The sequence below is a fragment of the Danio aesculapii genome, chromosome 2 (assembly GCF_903798145.1).
Source record: "Danio aesculapii chromosome 2, fDanAes4.1, whole genome shotgun sequence".
NCBI lineage: Eukaryota > Metazoa > Chordata > Actinopteri > Cypriniformes > Danionidae > Danio > Danio aesculapii.
Genome location: NC_079436.1, coordinates 22,893,962 through 22,914,802, shown reverse-complemented (window position 1 = coordinate 22,914,802; position 20,841 = coordinate 22,893,962). Strand labels below are relative to the sequence as shown.

The 20,841-nt window shown below is 36.1% G+C and overlaps 1 protein-coding gene across 2 annotated transcripts in view; it reads right to left on the bottom strand.

Annotated features, from left to right (window-relative positions):
* csnk1g2a (casein kinase 1, gamma 2a) overlaps window positions 1-16,011 on the bottom strand; it is a 38,491-nt gene extending 22,480 nt beyond the window's left edge. For both annotated transcript variants that reach the window (XM_056475173.1, XM_056475179.1), the window contains exons 1-3: window positions 15,886-16,011; window positions 8,206-8,905; window positions 1,399-1,468 (exon numbers count right to left, since the gene is read on the bottom strand). In XM_056475173.1, the coding sequence (XP_056331148.1) occupies window positions 1,399-1,468; window positions 8,206-8,445 (310 nt within the window). In that variant the 5' untranslated portion in view covers window positions 8,446-8,905; window positions 15,886-16,011. The remainder of the gene's footprint in view (window positions 1-1,398; window positions 1,469-8,205; window positions 8,906-15,885) is intronic.
* Between the last annotated feature and the right edge of the window lie 4,830 nt (window positions 16,012-20,841).

Genomic DNA, 20,841 nt, shown 5'->3' with positions numbered 1-20,841 from the left:
CGGTGGACCAATTGGAGCAGTTTTCAGACCGACCGCAACTATACGTTGGAATGCGGTCCCCCCACCCACCGAATTGATTGACAGCTGCGTGTAATAACATGTTCTGGTAGTCACGTGTATAATCATATCAACAAGACCAGACGTGCGCAAAGCAACCGGGAATAAAAGGTCTGTTCAGTTTGCTAGGATCATCAATCATCATCATCAAATGTGATCAAGAAGAATGAGTTTTACAAGTTTAAAATGTTTTAAAACAGAGATTGTGTGTAATGAAGTACGAGCAATTTACTTCAGCTTTACTTCATCAGCACAGCCACGTGTCAGAACAATTATAAAGGAAGACGCTTCAGTCCCGGTTTGTGGACGTTTAATCAGTTTTATTTTGTACATTAACATAACAGATATCCATACAGCAGTGAAGATTAACTTGTATCCTGTCACATATGCGTGCAAAAAGAGTGCAAAGCTAAATGGGCGCTCTGTCTGTCTGTGTGTGTGTGTGTGCACGCATGTGTATCTGTGTGTGCGTGAACTTTGTGTGACTCATCGATGCAACTGCAAAACAAATACTCATTGGTAAAGTTCTTACTATAGTATTTCTCACAAACGCTACGTGAGATCTGCTTACTTTAAGTCTGTCTGTTGTCTGACGCAGCCGAGGAAGGAGATTAAGGCACGCAGAAAGGCACGTAGAAACGGTGGGCGGGGAGGACTAGCCTTAAAGGTGCAGTATGACAAAACAGCCCCCTAGTGCAAAAATGTATAAAATAGAATCTTGCAAAAGGTATAATGAAAAATCTGATGGGTTATTGAGCTGAAACTTTACAGACACATTCTGGAGACACAAAACACTTATATTAAATCTGAAAAAAAGGGCTAACCTAGGTGCCCTTTAAAGCCTGTCTGGGAAAAGTGCATAAAGTGTGTAGTGAGGGGTTTTACAGCCTTAAAACATAATAATTGTAAAAAATAAAGCTGACTACTTCACAGATTTTGCCTATTGCCGGCTATTTTTAGAACGCAACTCCTCCGAATAACGAGGGACTACTGTACTTTATTGAAGCGAACCCTAATGCACGCTTAGAGGTATTAATGACATGTTTTGTTTTGTTTATGAACTTAAAAAACTGTGTTAATGTGTTACTACTTTAAATATCTGCAAATCTGATAAGTTGTGGTGTGTAGGTGGAGCAATCGATGCACAGGAACCACAGCGCATGCTGATTAAACTGGTCCTCTGTGCTGCAAAGAGGATGTGGACAGGATGGGCTAAAAGCAACACACAATTGCACGTAGGATGTGGACAGCATAAGCTCTACAACATAGAAAGTGGTCCAAGTACTACTTTGGACCAACAAGTTGTGCAAAATGAAGGGAAAAGAATAACTTATTGCTTACCTGCAATTCCCAACTGCTTGTAAAACCTGTATTCGAGATGGAGTTGGGGTGCTCTTGATTTGATTGGCTCCTATGAAAATGGACAATAACAAAAACTTTAGTTTTGGCAATCCTCTCAAGTTACACACTGCAATAACCTGGGTTACTGTCATTTAAAACTTCACTTCTAAACCTGAGTAAACAAACACTTCACATCTGTAATTTACAAGTGTGATTATGAAATCTCACTATAGAGCGGAAGTTCAAGTTGTTAACACCACATTGCAGTGATAAATACCCACAGTGTAAAACTACTTTTAGATGCAGTGCTTAGCAACAGACAATTACATCTAATATTTACATGCTTTGAACAGTCACAGAAATGTAATTTATGGTGTATAAACGTTTGTTGCAGGGTTTTTTTGTTTGAGGAAAAATGTCAAAGTGACAAAACACATCAACTGCAATGATGCAGAAACCATTTTAATTATACCATTATAGTCTACAAAGAAAGAATAAATTCCTTCAAGAAAAAAAAAAACGTATAAATGAGAATGGACAAAGCTAGAGCTTAAATGAAAGCCGATCACATGCTATGTCCAATCAACACAAACTCTGCAAATAGAGCAATACATGTGAAATATCGGTTTATGAATACCCAGAATTAATTATAAACTCCAACTAAATTTAAAATCCAGGATATACAAGGTTTGTATTTAACTAGAGTTTTAATTAACCTTGGATTAACCATAACAAGTGTGAGAAGTCTTAGTTTTTTTAAACATTGATTTCGCTTAGCATGAAAGCAATAAACAACAGACAAATAACTGGAGTGGCACCAGGTATGGTGGTTTTGAGTTACAAATATTCAAAAAATCCACTGAATTAGCCTAAAAAGACATCACATTAGCAACATTTGCTGTCAGTGTGAAAGTAAGAAAGCAAACCACAACCAAAAGAGAAGTCACTTTTAAACTAAGAAGCTTTATGTTGATCAACCTGAAGTCATACCTAAATGTTCCATGAAATTAAAATATAATACAAAACATTTATAAGATATAAATCTGATATAAATATCTACATCAGGGATCACCAAACTTGCTCCTGGAGGTCCGGTGTCCTGCAGATTTTAGCTCCAACTCTAATCAAATACACCTGAACAAGCTAATCAAGGTCTTACTTTGTATACTTGAAACACTCAGGCAGGTGTGTTGAGGCAAGTTGGAGCTTAACCTTGCAGGGCACCGGACCTCCAGGAACGAGATTGGTGACCCCTGATCTAAAGCTTGCAGTTTGTCACTTCCACACAAATGGATGATCGGTTTTATTCACATCGCCTCATACTTCAGTTTCTCATCAAATCGTGACCAATCAATGCTTCAAATTTGATGCGCTTGAGCTCAACCACTCTCGCTGGCAGAGCTGTGAGAAAATCTAAACGTGATTGGCTGTTTTTTTTAAAGGGGAGGGGCTACACTATGTCCCGCGCTCTCTTCATATTTCGGTTGAGATTACATCAAATTTCGAATAAAAATGCACATTTCAAAGCACTTCTAAAGACCTTTCATGCTCATGACAATCTAACTAAAATATAAAGCAACCACTGGCAGTTCAGTGACGTTTAGGGGCATGAAAATGTAACATTAAGGCCCCACTACAATAACAGAATAGCATGCAAACAAATCTTAACATACGTGTTAAAGAAATTATGCCATAATCTACGACATTTAATTTTGAAAATCCCAAATTTTGTTGATCATGGTATGTGCTGCGTGTTACAGCTATAAACATGTCAGATTTCTTGTACTTCAAGGGGATGTGCCACCAAGACAGTTGTTTCCAGACGGGCCGTTAAATAACATGGCACACATCTCACAGAAATCCAGACTTCATCCATCAGATGATGACTTGAAGCAAAACCCCAGAAGCATTTTCAATGTTGTGTGCTATAATAATATATATCTCCTCATCCACCACCAGTGTGCAGCATCCACCATATTGTGCCAGACCGCACGTCACACATTGGTGGAGAAGAGACAGAGTGATCAATTCAATTATCATATGGGGATGGTTAGGAGGCCATGATGGACAGAGGCCAGTGGGCAAATTTGGCCAGGATGCCAGGGTTAAACCCCTACTCTTTTTCGAAAGGACATCTTGGGATTTTTCACGACCAGAGAGTCAAGACCTTGGTTTAACGTCTCATCAGAAAGACGGCGCTCACTGAGCAGTATGGATTCCCCTTCTCTATACTGGGGCATTAGGACCCACACAGACCACAGGTTGGGTGCCCCCTGCTGGCCTCACTAACACCACTTACAGCAGCAGCCTAGCTTTTCCATGTGGTCACCCATCCAGGTACTGATAATTGATAAAATGCACATATCATGGTAAAATGCAAATGAATTCATCTAAAAGAAGAGACTTCTGTCATTAATATTTTTCTCAGCATGGATGATTTAGGTTAGGGCTATCTCCAAGTGATCAATACCAGTTGGTCCATTTAGTTGAAAGCTGGTTTTTACATGAATAATGTAAGTGAGAGAATGTTGTGCGTGCAGTTTCAGTTAAGTGCAGGATCCAGGGTTGAGTCATCTGTGGCACCAGCAGCTCTGAGCATGCGGAGGAAAGCGCTACCAAGCAGGAGGCAGAATGGAAGAGCCAAATAAATATATAATTAAGTACAAACAAACAGATTGCATAAAGCCCACAGGATGTATCAGATACTCAGCAGTGGAGAATGAAGAGTACAACAGGTTTACTCTTCCAGCAAGTAACTCTAAAATGAGTAAACGCTGATTTATGGGCAGATCAGGAGCAACATCAAGATACTCTACAGGTAACTGGGTGACACAGCCTTTATGAAGCTTCTTGAAATAGGATATTTGTCTGTGTTAACATTAGAGTGAGTACTAGGGCTGTCAAAAATGTTTGGAATTTCGAATATTCATGAAATTTAGATTATTAAACTTTATGTATGTATGTATGTGTGTGTGTGTACTACCATAGTACCGGTAAACCATGCAACCCTACATCCTAGTCAGAAATAATGTCTAGAATGGCGCTAGAATTCGGACGTCTGACCTGTGAACTCAGGGCAGAACAAAGAACCCTGACCTCAGCAATAAAAATCATTGGACATCACAGATGACGGCTAATTCTGCTTCAGAGAAGTTAGAGCAGAGCTACCTTATGGGTTTGTCTGTGTTTTTCATCTCTGTGTCATGAATGTAGATGTAGTGATTCTGAATGGCAGTTTGCTACTTTACATTCACATAGTGGTACAAACCATACTGTTTGTTGAAGTGTGTTTTCTCAGATTATTGATACACTTAGTTTTAATTGATTCCTAATGTCCCTTACATGCACAAAACAGCTTAAATCAATGTTACGGCATTTCTACAAAGCAACGTTTTTAACATGCATACATCTCACTTGCTGTACTCTTAACAACAAAAGTGTAATGACAATTCACAAAAGTGTGATTAAGGATCTAAGTACAGTGTGGAAAAGTTGACTAAGGAGCTAAATGACATAAGTGACACTCACTTTGCTGATCACACTTCTCTTTCGAAGCAGAACAGCTGGCAACACACGTGCAATACTGACAGAAATTAATTTCAGACTGTGATGTGGTGGCGAGGCTCAAGAGAATTAGAGTATTTACAGAATACATCTCACACACTCAGCGATCAAAACTGAGGCTGGTGTTGCTCATGAACAATGTGGGTGGCTATTAAAATGTCCCTAGATAATGTTCAAATCACTAACTCCTCTTTGAAGCTAATAACTTATTTTTTGTGTATTATGTGTATATTTAATTCAATTCAAGTTTATTTGTATTTGTATGAATGTTTCAAAGCAGCTTTACAAAATATGCACATTATTGCATTACAATCAAAAAAGTTGAAGAGTTATGAAAAGCTAAAAACAATCCAAACCAAACAAAAAAAAAAAAAAACTTACATGGAGGAAAGGCTTTTAATTTATATTCTGCATGGTTTGCACAGCCAAAAACCAGAATAAAAACAGGCATTCTTCTAAACAAGACACTAATCACCATTAATACACTATGACACCTACCAACCATACAACAATCATGCATGCAAGTTTGAGGGTATTCATCCTGAGATATTGCAATGTTTTGAAAGATGTTTCTTATTCACACAAAGGCTTAATTTATTTGATCAAAAACACTGATGAAAGTGTAAATGTTATGGTTAGAGATGGACCGATTGCAATTTTTTGGCTGATTCCAATTTGCGATTTTTTGGTAATTGTGACCTGCCAACACCAATTTTTGATTTTCTACAATATAATAATTATTACATAATATGAAATATCATTTACCAAATAACAAAAAAAAAACTGACAGCATATACAAACCAAAACTTATTACATTTTTTCATATTAAAATTATTAAACACAGATTATTTAAAAATGCTTTAAAATGTAAATAATTTTTAAAAAACAGATTACAGTTTTCCCCAAACAACACTAAAATTGGAATTTTCATTGTTTGTAGCTTTAAATGTTTCTGTTTTTTTCGGTACTGAAATTTTTGCGGGAAATGGACCTTTATAAAATTTCACAACCAATTAGTACCAAAATTGGTACGAAAATTAACACGTGATACAAAACAACACATAAAATACAAATAACAACTTAGCTGTGCGTTTCCTGAAAATAATTAGAATGTAGTTAAGCGGTTAAGGAAAACAAAATCGTCTCTTCCTGATTAACTGCTGCCAAATATCAAAAGTAAAAACAAAATTTGCTGCGGCAGGAGAAGCTGCGTGAATTTTTTCTTTATTTAATAAATGACTTGCACAGAAGACAGTATGCTAACACGCAATGAACGCATCGTGGCATTTGAAGGCGTCAGACGTGGAGCACAGACACCCTTGACCATTCTGGAGGTTATTAATAATTGAATAACGCTAATACTGGCATTTTCGAAAGACCAAAACAACATTTCAGGTGTTTTACTTTGTGAGCAACGTTTCCATCCACCTATTTTTATGCGCATTTTGGATATGCGCATAAAAAAACGGTTGATGGAAGCATTGCTTGTGATTTACAATTTGGTTTAAATTAAAAAAAAATCTATGACTCTTGTCACCAGTACAAGTGATAACATTGTAATAGCAAAAACACACACACACTACAGGCAGCAGCGGAAGTGGACAACAGTGTTTTGGGGAGTAAAAATAACCATAAATGTCCATTTCTTGAAAACGTCACCATTCACGTATCCATGTAAACATAAAAACATCATGCATGTGCGTGGTTCGTGTTTAGGAAGGTTTAGATTAAAAGCAAGTGCACATAAACATACAACAATGGCAGAGCACATGGATTTACTTTAGATTACAACCCAAGCGAAGATCTTACACACACAGCAAATTCTATGTATAAACCAGTGCTCAACCACCGACGGCATGTCGTCACTTTCTTACAGGTACTGTTAACTAACAAGGTGATGACACCAAATACTGGCCTGCCATACATAATACAGCACTTTTGCGGATGTATAACGCAAGAACGCACTGAAAATGTTCTTGTGTAGATGTGATTGTTTGAGTTTTACATCATGCCAGCTTCTATGGCTATTTTCATGGCAAGAAACAGTATACTAGAACCATAGATTATATTATAATCTATCTATCTATCTATCTATCTATCTATCTATCTATCTATCTATATATCTATATATCTATATATATATATATATATATATATATATATATATATGGTCATATATTTTTTTTTTTTACAAAAATTTTTAAGTTTATTTGGTGGGGATGCTCCAATCAGGATGTTTGCAGCCGATAAAGAGTACAGATTTCTTGTCATGGTGATCGGTCGATACAGAGAACCGATTCTGATGCTTCAAGTTTTACAATGCATAAAGCACATTTTCCCTCCAAGTATGATATTTAACTGGAGATCTCTCCTTACCTAAAAGAATAAATGAAGGATATCGTATGTAATCCCTTAAACACGTCTCTTATAACACTTTAGTGCTGATATGTCATTGTCAGAAGAAGCTTTATGGAAAATAATCGATAAAACAGATAAAAAAATTGGTAAGAAAAGACTAACAATGCAAAGTAGAAACATTGTAAATGAGGAAAGACTGAATGTGCACTCGAGATATCTTTACTGCGCTATTCGTCTAACCTAACAAATGTAATGATGAGAACATCATTGTGCCTCTCGCAATCTGTTCTCTTTCTAATTCACTCTCGTCTATATGATTTCCGAATAAAGATAAAAGGTGACCCGTACCGACCAGTACCGTACCGTATCGTACCACTCTGGAAACGGGCCAAAAGAGACCATCACTTGCACGAGTCGCACCAATAAACTCTAGAAACAGAGGCCACACCACATCTGTGTGTATCTCAGCTGCTGTGTTGGGACCGCAGCGATCCCTCCACCCCCCCCAAACATCATTTACCTCCTCACATGTTGTAGCGCTGCTGATGTCTTCCTCTGCGTATTAACCAGTTAACAAACACCTGCGATTGGTTCATGAGATCGACCAGATTGGCAAGTACTGATCGAGTCATAAAATGTGATTATCGGCAGATACTGATCTCCAGCCGATCGATCAGAGCATCCCTAGTATTTGGTTTAACACCATTTAAAAATAGCTTTAAAAAAATGCAGTGAATAAAAAAAAAATCCTCACAGAATTAAAGCCATTGCAATCTAATAAAGCAAGCTTCACAGTTAAAGTGTTGTGTAGATGCGAAACTTTTAAAACATTTTTGGACATGTTCTTGTGTAAATAAAAAGCCCTATTTTCTGTGAGGGACTTACCAGTTTAATGGCCACATATTCATTAGTGTAAAGATTCTTCCCGAGTCGAAGCTCGCCGAAATTCCCACAGCCAATCTTCTTTCCCACCCGAAAATTCGGGCCGACCATAAGCACCCCAGTGTTGTTCCCGGAGCCTCGGCTGCCCCCATGCCCTGTCCTGCTCCCGCCAGTCTTAGACATTCTCTTTCCGTCCTCCGCTTCTCCTTTTCCTCCTCCTCCTCCTCTCTTATCAAAATCCATAAGCTTGTGATACCCCGGCCTCTCCACGATTACTCCACTGCCATAAAATCACAGAGCCACCAAAACAACTAGCAACAGGGGTATGGGGAATGGGATGGAGGAGAGGAATTTAGAGAAAGAGAGAATGGAGGGAATGGCTTATCCACAATATGGCTCTACACATGAACGGCTTTTATTGATGGGGGAATCCAAGGGTGATTCAGGATGAGGACATCATATGGAAATCTTCCTTAAATCCAACCGCAGAGGAGCTCGTTCTTTGGGAGATCCACACATGCGCACGACCCTAGCTGGTGAAAGTGAGGTGCTGTCCAGCGTCGGTTTCCATCCTTTGCACCCCCTCCAGGTGGTTCTGCAGTGATTTGTCAGGCATTCCCTGTGTCCATGGATGAACACACAGCATATCAAAATTGGCGTTGAGAGGAAACGACTGTCACATCAGAAGTACATCTTCCGATATCTGGGGCAGAGAAAAGGCACAATTAGCACTAAATAGATTGCTAGAAGGTACACAGAGAACTCCACTCTCTTGACACCTGTTCTACTACGGTGGTAAGAGAGTGACTGCAAATTTATGTGAAAATTCAGTTATTTATTCACCTTTATGTCTTTTTAAACATGCCTTAAAGTAAGAAGGCTGCTGGTTCGAGTCCCGGATGGGCCAGCTGCCATATCTGTGGAGTTTGCATGTTTTCCCCGTGTTCATGTGGGTTTCCTCCCGGTGCTCCAGTTTCCCCCACAGTCCAAAGACATGCGCTACAGGTGAATGGGGTAAGCTAAATTGTCCATAGTGTATGTGTGTGAATGAGTGTGTATGGGTGTTTCCCAGTGATGGGTTGCAGCTGGAAGGGCATCCGCTATGTAAAACATATGCTAGATAAGTTGGTGGTTCATTCCGCTGTGATGACCTCTGATTAATAAAGGGACTAAGCCGAAAAGAAAATGAATGAATGAATGAATGATGGTCATTAAATAGTGTTGCTGACCTCTGACTTGTCCAGTGTTTGTCAGATGATCTTTTTTTATGTTTCACACCCTCACTGACAGATTCCTTTCTCAGTATCGGCCCTAATAACTTCCAAAAACAAAAGATTTTTATTGATTATTATTATTACAGTATTGAATGAAGCAGAATTCAGTATTATATTTTGTGCAATGCTACATAAAAAAACACACCTACAAATGTCTCAGTACATACATGTAGAGCCTATTTGATATTCTGATATCCATACCAACACACTGACATATTTATAATTATATCATTTTAATTCATATTGGCTGGCAGTGCTCAAAAGCTAATAAACAGGGGGAAGATATCATTTGCTTCACAGGCCAAACTGAAAATGTGGCAAAATCTTACCTTTTTAATTATTTATCATTTTGAGTAGAAGGCACTGGGGAAAAGATTGCCTTAGGTCCTTAGAAGAAATCTTTTTTGTAATTAGGATTAAATATATTTATGAAAGCAAATGAGTGTGAAACATTACACTTTTCACCAAAATGTATGCTGTTTGCAATAATTCAATTCATTCGTTCATTCATTTTTCTTCAGCTTAGTCTCTATTTCAGAGGTCGCCACAGCGGAATGAACCGCCAACTATTCCAGCATATGTTTGACATAGCTGATGCCCTTCCAGCCAATGCCCAGTTCTGGGAAACCCCCATACACACTCATTCACACACACAAACTCATACACTATGGCCAATTTAGTCAATTCACCTATAGTGCATGTCTTTGGACTGTGGGGGAAACACTGAAATGAAAACTAGCCCAGCCAGGACTCAAACCTGCGACATTCTTGCTGTGAGGCGACAGTGCTAACAGCTGAGCAAAATTTGAGACAAAGATATATTAATGATTTTGAATAAACACACCAAAACATCTAAATTAGAGTTCTAAATTAAATGCATGATGCTTTCTTGTATTGGTAATTACAACTTTAAAAATGAATGTGTTGTATATCAGCCAGATTGTCACTCAATGAGTAACACCTTGTAGTTCACTAATAATAAGGCAAAAGTCACTATTCAAATTTATTCTCTCGGTTTCAATCTCTGCAATCACATCATTTAGGCAGCTAAAACCAAAAATTGGGAATTTACGGACACTGATAATGAAAGTTACACAGAAATAAAGACAGAACAGCAGAATGTGGACGACCAAAGTCAACTCTTTAACATTTACACACACACACGTCAATATATAACTGCATTTCTTTTCTGGATTCCGAATGCAGCAGATTAACAAACCTGACATTGTGAATCGTTTGCTGAATTCATAATAAATCAACACTTTTGTGGTAAGATGATGATGAATAACCACATTTATACCACACCAAACACAAATCATTTTGTTTTAAACCCTCAATTTCTCGAATTAAAGACTTTAAATAAAAAGTCAGCTCCACGTTATCAGAATCTCCATGAAACGCACAATTTAGAGTCGGAAGGTTTAAGGGACACGAAACCAGAGACCATCTCCCTACAGGAAATGTTATCTAGCGTTTCTGACTTCCAGCTCTAAAAATACATCCCTCAGGAGCTTGAGATGAAGCCTGAGGTCGTGTGAAGACGAGCAAGAGTCATCCTGGACCCAGTGTCTCAGTTATGTTGTGAGCAGACTCAGAGGGAGGCACCGTGCCAGATGTTACAGATGATGCCTTCCATGGGCTGGTTCTCGAACAGAGAACAATGCTTTGAAAGAAAAAGCATACATAGGAAATTTACTGTTACTTATAAAAAATGTTTGTTGTAAAGATGGGCAGCCCAGTGAGTTATTTTTATAATTTTGATTAATTTATTAATAATTTTTTTTAAGACAACAATATTAAAATTCTAATAGGTCAGGCTGTATTATAACTGATAAACAGACAGACAGTACAACATAAAAGGAATAGTTCAAGCTGAATTTAAAATTGCTCTTAATTTACTCACTCTCAGGCTATTGAAGATGCAGGTAACTAATTTTTTTGACAGTTTTATGGTGAGTTTTATCGGCATATTGACAGTTAAAAAAAATACTAACAACTAGGCATGCATGGGACGATAACTAGTTTCAAGGTTTTCTGTTATACCTTACCTAAGGTAAATGTAAGGTTTTTTTTATGTGTTTTTTAAATGTGTTGTTAAAAAAAATCTGTGTTTTTGAAACTAATAAAGACAGCAGAAGTCAATGATTTATTTAAATTATTTAGCCTGACATGTTTACAGTTACAAAATATGTTAAATGTTTCCTAATATATCATGTATTTTGTTCAATTGGGGGAAAGCTTTCTTAGATTTTTGATCCAGAAATATAAAAAGAACTTATTATAGAGCAGTAATCACAATACCGTGATATTTTTATCCAAGACTATCATACTATCAGAAACTTATACCACCCCATTCCTACAGGTAACACAAAATTAATATACGTGGCTCTTGACAAAACCACCACCTCATAAGACTTTTATAAAACATCTCAAGCTCACTAGTGAGTTTGCCTTCGCATATCAGCTTAAGTATGATGTCACGAGAAGTGCCTTCTGGGTCCAAGCGCTCTATCAAACTGTATAGACAGACTCATCAAATGATAATAATAAACGTTTACAAAGTGATATATTACTTTTGAAAATCACAATTGCAATATATATATCCATGTCTAATATCTAAATGTGATAAAAAATGTTTATAAATTGTTACAATTGTGGTGTAATTTGTGATGCAACAACTCCAGAGACTGATGTGTACAATATGATTTGATATAAAATTCACTATAATGTGTGATATGACTAAAAAGTGGTCATAAATGAATATTTTCTTAATTTTAATGAGTAGCGTCTTGGACCCGGAAATAGTATTCCATACGTCACCGATACATCACGACTTAACAAACGGATAGGACGCTCATGCCCCAGAAAGGTTTTGAATTAATCATTATGATGTTGTAAATAATTTTCAGTTTCTTGCACAGACTTTCTGGTTCACAACAAAAGACCTCAATGTATCACCAGGAGCCGTGAGTATTCATTTGTTTACCCTGTATATACTTTTTTTTGACTCTCAAAGTGCTGATCGCCATTGACTTAAATTAAATGAATCACCAAGGACTGCAGTTTCAGCTATAATGTGCTGTAATGTTCTAGTGATGAAAAAAGCCAACAACAACATTGATGACCTGAGGGTATGGAAGTAATTGGCAAATTTGGCAGACAATCCCTTTATGAAGCATAAAGCAGAAATGCATGACCACGTGTAATGACAAGCACATATTAATTGGTTATGACGTATAAATTTAACAACAGGAAGAAAAGAATTCTGTGATCCATTCGCTGTGATTCATTAAGCGTCAATAAAGCACTTCATCATGATTAGGCATGGGATGATAACCAGTTTCAAGGTTTACTGCAGTTTAGAAATGTCAATGTTTTAAAACAGCTACATTTTTCTGTTATACCGTTCCAATGGTATGTTTTTACATGATTTTTATGCAGTAAAGTACCCTCCACGCTACTGATCAGCCCATGATTGATGAAACATTTGAAATACAAATCTCTTATACACCAACATTCAAGCCAGCTATAGACCAGAAAAGTGCAGTGGCTTAATGTACATCCAAAAGACATCCAGATATACCATAATCAAGTAGTAAAGAAATCGGTGTTTTTGAAACTAATGAAGAGAGCAGAAGTTAACGATTTATTTAAATTATTTAGCCTGGCATGTTTACTGTTACAAACTATTTTAAATGTCTATCTTAAAATAAATATATTGCGTTCAATTAGAGAAAAAAAATGATGTTTTTTACCCAGACATTTAAAAAGTAGTAATCACAATACCGTGATTTTTTTTAATCCAATGTTATCATACTGTCAGAATCATATACCGGGCCATGCCTACGGTGGCCATGAGAGCGTGCTGCAATTTAAGAGTGCAATTTAAGCGTGCGTCAATTACAAAAAAGTACCAGCAAATTAAGAAACGATCTTCATCCGTTGGACAGCACACAATGCTGCAAATCCCCACAACACACACACATTAAAAAACGTGCTGCATTTTCACACAACACAAACATTAATAAAACGCGCTGCATCTCACAACACAAAGGAAATGTTTCAAGTTGACCCAAAAACAAGATGGAAGCTGCTGTGCCCTGCCTATTGGTCGGTGAAGTTGTAGGTGATCTTTGAAAGGTGAGTTTTTTTGTCTGTTTATTTTAATATTGTCTTATATATTTGATTAGTCTAAATAACCATAACCTAAATTGCCAGGTCCATTTCCGTTGTGTTGTGTGAAAATGCAGCGCAATTTATTAATGTTTGTGTTGTTTGAAAATGCAGCTTGTTTTGTAAATGTGTATGCATTGTGAGGATTTGCAGCATATATGCTATCAAACTAATTAAGATCTTTTCTTAATTTGCTGGCGTTTTTTGTAATTGAACGTGTTTTCTTAGATTGCAGCATGTTAAAATCTCTATCGGCCACCGTACATGCCTAATCATGATGCACATATTTTGCGTCGCTATTTAAAATACCCTTTTGTGCTACAGCATACACAATAGGGCCACATAATATATCGTTTCAGCATCGATATCGAAATGTGTGTATCCGCAATGGTCACATCTGCAGAGTTAATATCATACAGGAGCCACAGTTCAAACATACACAATTTGTGGAGTCATTGCAAAGTTTATCCATACATTTATCTGCATGTGTTTTTAAGGCAGTGTGAGAATTTCAAGGCACCTTAAATTTAGGCACATGTTTTTAACTTTAATAAAGATTATATTTATGTGCATATGCAAAAGAGTAGTATAAGGCCAGTATAAGTTTGTGACGGTATGATAACCTTGGAAAAAATATCACAGTTTCACTGTATCAAGGTATTGTGATTACAGCTTTTAAATAAGTTCTTTTTAAACGTCTTGGTAAAAAACAACACATTTGTCCCCATTGAACACAATATACAGCATTTCAAATTATATAATTTTTTCAAATTTATAATTCACATTTAAAATATTTTGGAAGAGTAAACATGTCAGGCTAATAATTAAAATAAATTGTTGACTTCTGCTAGCTTCATTTTAAAAAAATGATTTCTTTAAAACATAAAAAATACAATAAAAACATTTACATACTGTATACCGTAGGAACGGTTTAACAAACTTTTTGCGGTTTTAAAACCTTGACTTTTTCAAACTGCAGTAAACCTTGAAACCGGTTACCATCCCATGCCTTCAATAGATACACCATAGTGTCACTTTACATTTGAATATTCAATTTGTGCCTAAATTGTGCCAGAATTTAATTTGTATCTTTGCTTTACTGTATTTATTAATGCTTGAGATTAGTTTATTATATTTTAGGCAGATGCAAAATCATCAAAATTAATATAAATTTGACTTTAAAAAAATAGACCCATTCATTTAGTATAGAGAAATGTATGCTCGATATTGTAATATGTATCGCAGTAAAACAAAACATTGCAATGTCAGCTTTTTCAATATCGTGCAGCCCTAGTACACAATTTCATAAAGCCATAAACACTATTTACTTACACTCTAATGCTTACAGCATTCATTCCTTCTGCACAACAAGGTAGCAATATTTGAAACAATGATTTAACGTTGTAAAATCTATAAAGTTAGCCCTCCAGCTAAATCTAGCTAATCCATCGTCTCATATCGGATCAGGCCTGATGATCAACATGCATCGACAACAAAACAGTTTCACATAGCCAACAAATGTGATATTAGGCCTGTGCACTCACTGGCGCTCCCTCTGCTTTCAGCAGCTTGCCTTATTTATATTTAAGCGATTATTAATACGCTCGAAAAATTAAAACGCGCTACATTTTAACATATTTATATGTTCAAATATATATCTAATGGGATAACTAGCTGAAAATAAACATGACAAGTGTGCCTGCTGGCCTCATGAAGCTCGACATCAAAGTCTGAGAAAGAAACTTGGGTTACAGATAAAACTCCGAACATATATCAGTACATCGTGTTCCCTTTGTAGGAGCGTATTATACGAACTTAACGGCACCAATAGAGACGTTGGTGTGAATCTTCGAGAACCGAAAGGCTAATGTTGTCAGTTAGCCAGTCAGTTGCCAACTAAGCAGCAAATGAGTGAAGCCACAGCTAGCGCGCTAACTAATGTTAGCCCAAACAAGCTAACGATCTGTGGCCTGCGCTTCAGCGAGCTAATGAGTTATTAAATCCACATAACAACACCAGCGCGGTTATCGACAAAAAACACAGTTCGTTTTCATCTACAACAACCTCATACCTTCGTTAAAGCTTTATTTGTTGACAAGCATATGTATTTTGTTGCCAACCATCAACCGGGCAACTCCTTAATCCCGAACAGTCGAAATTGTTGTAAATTAAGTACGCGGAATATTGCGTAAATCGCTCAAGCAGGAAGGCGTATCAACAGATTAGACACTTTTACCTAGATCTCTGTGGTTTTAGTCGATGACAGTCCCCATTCGGTCGGTTTTAATGCTCATTCCTTGAAGCCATTATCATTTTTCTCCCTCTTCGCTGATGTCTCTTTAAGCCTCTCCGTGCAGCTCTCGCGTTTCCTCCGCTGCCGCCGATCACATTGCTGCCTCTAAGTTGTGAAATTTGCGTAGTTGTGTTTGGAGAATATGGGGTCATAAAATTCCGCGCTCTTCGGAAAAAAAATAATGCGCAGTTTCATTCAACGTAAAACTACGTGAGAAATTGAACCGGATGACGTAGAAACTGGTGTCTTCGGCATCTACAAGCTTGTAATAATAGTTCGTCTAATGTAGATGTAAATTAGAAACATTTGGTATATATTATTTGCCAGCTGAACATGATGGCAATTTACTTTAGAGTAAAATAGTAGAGTATTTCTGAAAATCTAGGCTTACTTTTTCTTAAATATTTTCTTAAATGGCAAAACAGCTATATGCGTTTGAAAAGGCTTTTTATTTTCATTTTCTTATCAACAAATATCACGTACAACAACATAGTCCTAGCGCAACAGGATAGGCTACACTTAAAAAAGTTGATGTTTGCTATTTGTTCAAAATACTTATATAAAACAAGTTGAAACCATTCTTGGGTTTCTTGGGACAACTTAATTGTTTTGTTCAACAATTGTCAACAAAAGTCAACTTAATTTCTTCATGTTGTTCCAACACAAATTGATTTTGTGGAACCCAGCATTTTTTAGTGTATGGATGGTGATCAAATGTGTCAGTTAAATTATAGTTATAGAAATATACATCACATTTCTATAGATGATTACTGTATAATCATTACATAAAAACCATTTGCAAGTGAGTCCAATATTATTCTTGTTCAAGCATTCCTTTTATATGAAAATTAAAGAAAACATTGCAAAAGGGCTATCTTTGCTACTTTACTCTTTTTAGTTATTACCCTGACACTTGCCTGTTCAATTGTTTATAGGATAAATACATTTTTTGTTGTTGAATATTGTCAGTATTAAAATATATATGGACCAAAATAGCTAGGATAAAAATAATTCTATCGTGATGTAAACTGTAATAAAATGTTCTTAATTAAATCATTTAACTCATAGGTCTCAAACTCAATTCCTGGAGGGCCGCAGCTCTGCACAGTTTTGCTCCAACCCTAAGCAAACACAGCTAAACCATCTAATCAAGGTGTTCAAGACTACTAGACACTATTAGATCAGCTGTGTTTGATTAGGGTTGGAGCAAAACTGTGCAGAGCTGCGGCCCTCCAGGAATTGAGTTTGAGACCTATGAATTAATTAATTAAGTAATTCATTCATTTATTCATTCATTCATTCATTCACACAGCGGATGCCCTTCCAGCTGCAAGCCAGCACTGGGAAACATATATTTACTCTCGCATTCGTACACCACCATGTCTTTGGACTGTGGGGTAAGAACCCGGAGGAAACCCACACCAACACGAGGAGAACATGCAAACTCCACACTGAAAATCCAACTGGCCCAGTTGGTACTCAAACCAGTGACCTTCTTGCTGTGAGGCAAGAATTTAATTCAGGCAAGGATAAAAATAAAAGATACATTTTATAGTAGTACTCAATTCAAGCTTGTAGAAATTAAAAGGATAATTCACCCAAAAATGAAAATTCTGCCATTAATTACTCACTCTAACGTCGTTCCAAACCCCTGTAGACTTTCAATCATCGTCTGAACACAAATGAAGGTTATTTAGATGAATTCTGAGTGTTTTTTCATAATCCATAGACAGCAATGACTCAAAAGTAGGACTTAAAAATAACTGACATTGTGATGTTTTGTTTGTCTGCGATATGAATAAGTATAATTTGACAAGACGACAAAACTCTATTTGGAAAGTAGATAATTTGGGATAATTTTAGATTAATGGGGATTATTTTGTATGGGAGTATCTGCATAAAATCTAATAAACACATTACAAGCATAGATGAATACAACAAAGATACAAGTAAAATAAACTATGTTTTATGATTTATGTGGAAGTAATAATGTACAGAATTCAACAATCATGTAAAAAAAAGGTCATCATTGTAAAAATTATGAAATACATTTAATCTTTGTTAAAACGTCAAACTGTATAACTTTTGGTTAAGAACTGATTTGACTACATGCTTTTAAAAAGACTATAAAAGGTTTAGAAGTTGAAACACATAGGCTTGTAGATGTTTTGAATAGTTTGTCAGTGTGATTCATTTTAACTGTTAATAGTTTTTTTGTTTGTTAGACCCATGTGACATGTATACTGCCTAATCTTGGCCAGGACGCTCTTGTAAAAGTGATTTTTAATCTCAATGTGTCTTTCCTGGTAAAATAAAGGTTATAATAATAATAATAATAATAATAATAATATGGCTTGCAGTCTTACGTAGTCACTTAAAACATCCATATAAAAAAATCTTTAACTTTATTAGTTGCAACAAACTATATTATGTTCTGAACTATGGTCACATGTTTTGATAACCCCAACTCGACACTGCAGTTCCTGTGATTTCAGTATTGCAAATTTGCACATTGCGATCTGACCTATATATTTTGCAGTGCTAATTCCAACCCTGAAGTCCAGAAAGCAAGCAAAAACATCCTTAAACCTGACCATTCCTTCAGTCGTTCAATCTGAATGTTATCAAACTACAAGAATCCTTTTGTGCTCACATAAAACAAAAATAAAGATTTTTTCAACTGTTTCTTCTCCTCAGTGTCAGTATATTGCGCACACTGATGTATATAACCCCTAACGCAACACCTAGCACAGTGCTGTCTTGAAGAGTGCTAACTCAAGAGATGAAACCAAGTTAAAGTTGTTATTCTTGTTTTATTTGCACACAAAATTACCCTCATTGCTTCCTTATATTCAGACTGAACCACTGAAGCCATATAATGTTTTGAGGATGTGTTTTGGCTACTTTAACAAGCTGAGACCATTAGTGTCCATGGAGGATAAGCTCTCAGATTTCACCTATATATCTTAATCTGTGTTCCGAAGATGAATTAAAGTCTCAGGCTGTTGGAACAGCATGAGGGTGTATTAAAGCAAATGTAATTTTTTGAGTGAACCAACCCTTTAAAGCTTCAGTTTAAATTGCCTGTTATGTTTACGATGACTCTTTGAGGAAATATCAAAGTAACTCAACGCTTTAAAACCTATTCTCAACTTTCTGATGCTGGTGTTTCTATAATGCACTGATTGTTGCTACTTTCCAATTGTATTTAAACTGTTTTATTGTTGCCTTTGTTTTTTTGGCATTGTAACTTGTGGATTGATGACATTTGGAATACATTTTCTCAATACATTTGTTGTTTGTTGTACAGATTATTATGTTTTTGCACAGGTTGTAACAAGAACTGTTATTGACTTCAATGTAATTAAGTGAAGCACACTTTTAAAAAGCATGATTTTATTCATTGCTACACTGGTTGAGTAAAACCTGCTTCAAAAAGTGTTGAAAAGTACAATTCAATTGACTAAGTACAGCATACTCAACAATGTTACTTTCACAAAACTGACTTCAAGTTGACTTATTCATGTTCATGTTAAATAACAGCAAAATTGCAACAACAAAATTGTACTTAATGTTACTTCATGTTATCGCAGTTATGTTTTGATCACATCAGTTCTTGCAAGTAAATGTAAAATAGCCTATAATGCAAAAACAGTAGAAAAAAGATAGATGTACATGTTTTTAAAGGTGTTGTTTTAGTTAGATGACCTTTCCATTCAAACCTCCAAACTGCTTTTGATCTCAGGGGTGTTTATAGCATGAACTTATCTCATTGTTCATCAGCTGAGCCGCAGACTAGGTAATTTCCTATTGTTTTTGACCTGCAAGTTCCTACGCCATTCTGCAGAGTGCTATTTCAACTCAAACCTCAGTGTTTGGTGGCAGTTCAGCTCCAACATGAAATTTATGAAATTAATTCTGCTGCTGTTTATTCCATCAAACATCAGTGGTGAGTTTCAGAAAAGATTCATGCTTGTTCATGCAGAGCTATATCTGTAATTATTTCTTTCTAGGAGGCTGTCATCTCAACATCAGTGTTAGTGGAGGACGCAAAGTTTGCAATGGTCAAGACTTTAACATCACATGTCAGTTTGATTGCTATGGATATCAGGTAAAACTGATGAAAGGACAACAAGTGGAGTGTAGCATGCAGTCGGTTGATAATAAAGTCACAGTCGCTAAACACATTCAAAGTGCAAATGAGAACAATTCTGGACTATACAGCTGCCAAACCGAGCCGCCTGATTCAATAAGCATAGCTCATGTCACAGTGGAAGGTAAGAGTGAAATTTCTTGGATTTCATTACTCATCTTTATTCATTTTAGAACTTCTTTTTAATTAATATTATTATTATTTTTATTCAGATTGTGTCTTTTCTTCAACATCAACTGTAAATTCAACATCATCCATGCTGACTAATACAACACACCAAAGTCCAGCACTATCAAGTAAGTTTCTCCAGTTAACACATCATCCTAATTCATAATTTGGATAATTTTATACAGTATGTGTAATATGCAGGATAACCTATGAGACATTTTTCTGCCAGCCTCAAATGAAAATATAAGAAGTGATTTTTCCTACAGGGAAAGTGCACTTAAATGCATTTTTCAAACAATACAACTTTATCTTTGAACATGGGTTCATTAATATCAATATTAACTGTCATAACTGTACAATGTTTTAATAAAGCAAAATAAAATACAATAAGAATAATTTAATCTAATTTTGCTAGCACTATAAAGTGTTAAAAAAGCAAAAGTTGTTGTTATTCCTTGATGATTTTACTCACCTTTTTCAATATACACGGTAAAACCCAAAAGTTAAGGAAACTCAAACCATTTGAGGAAACCGATTGCAGCAAACCATTTAAGTTCAAAAACGAACCTAATGAGTAC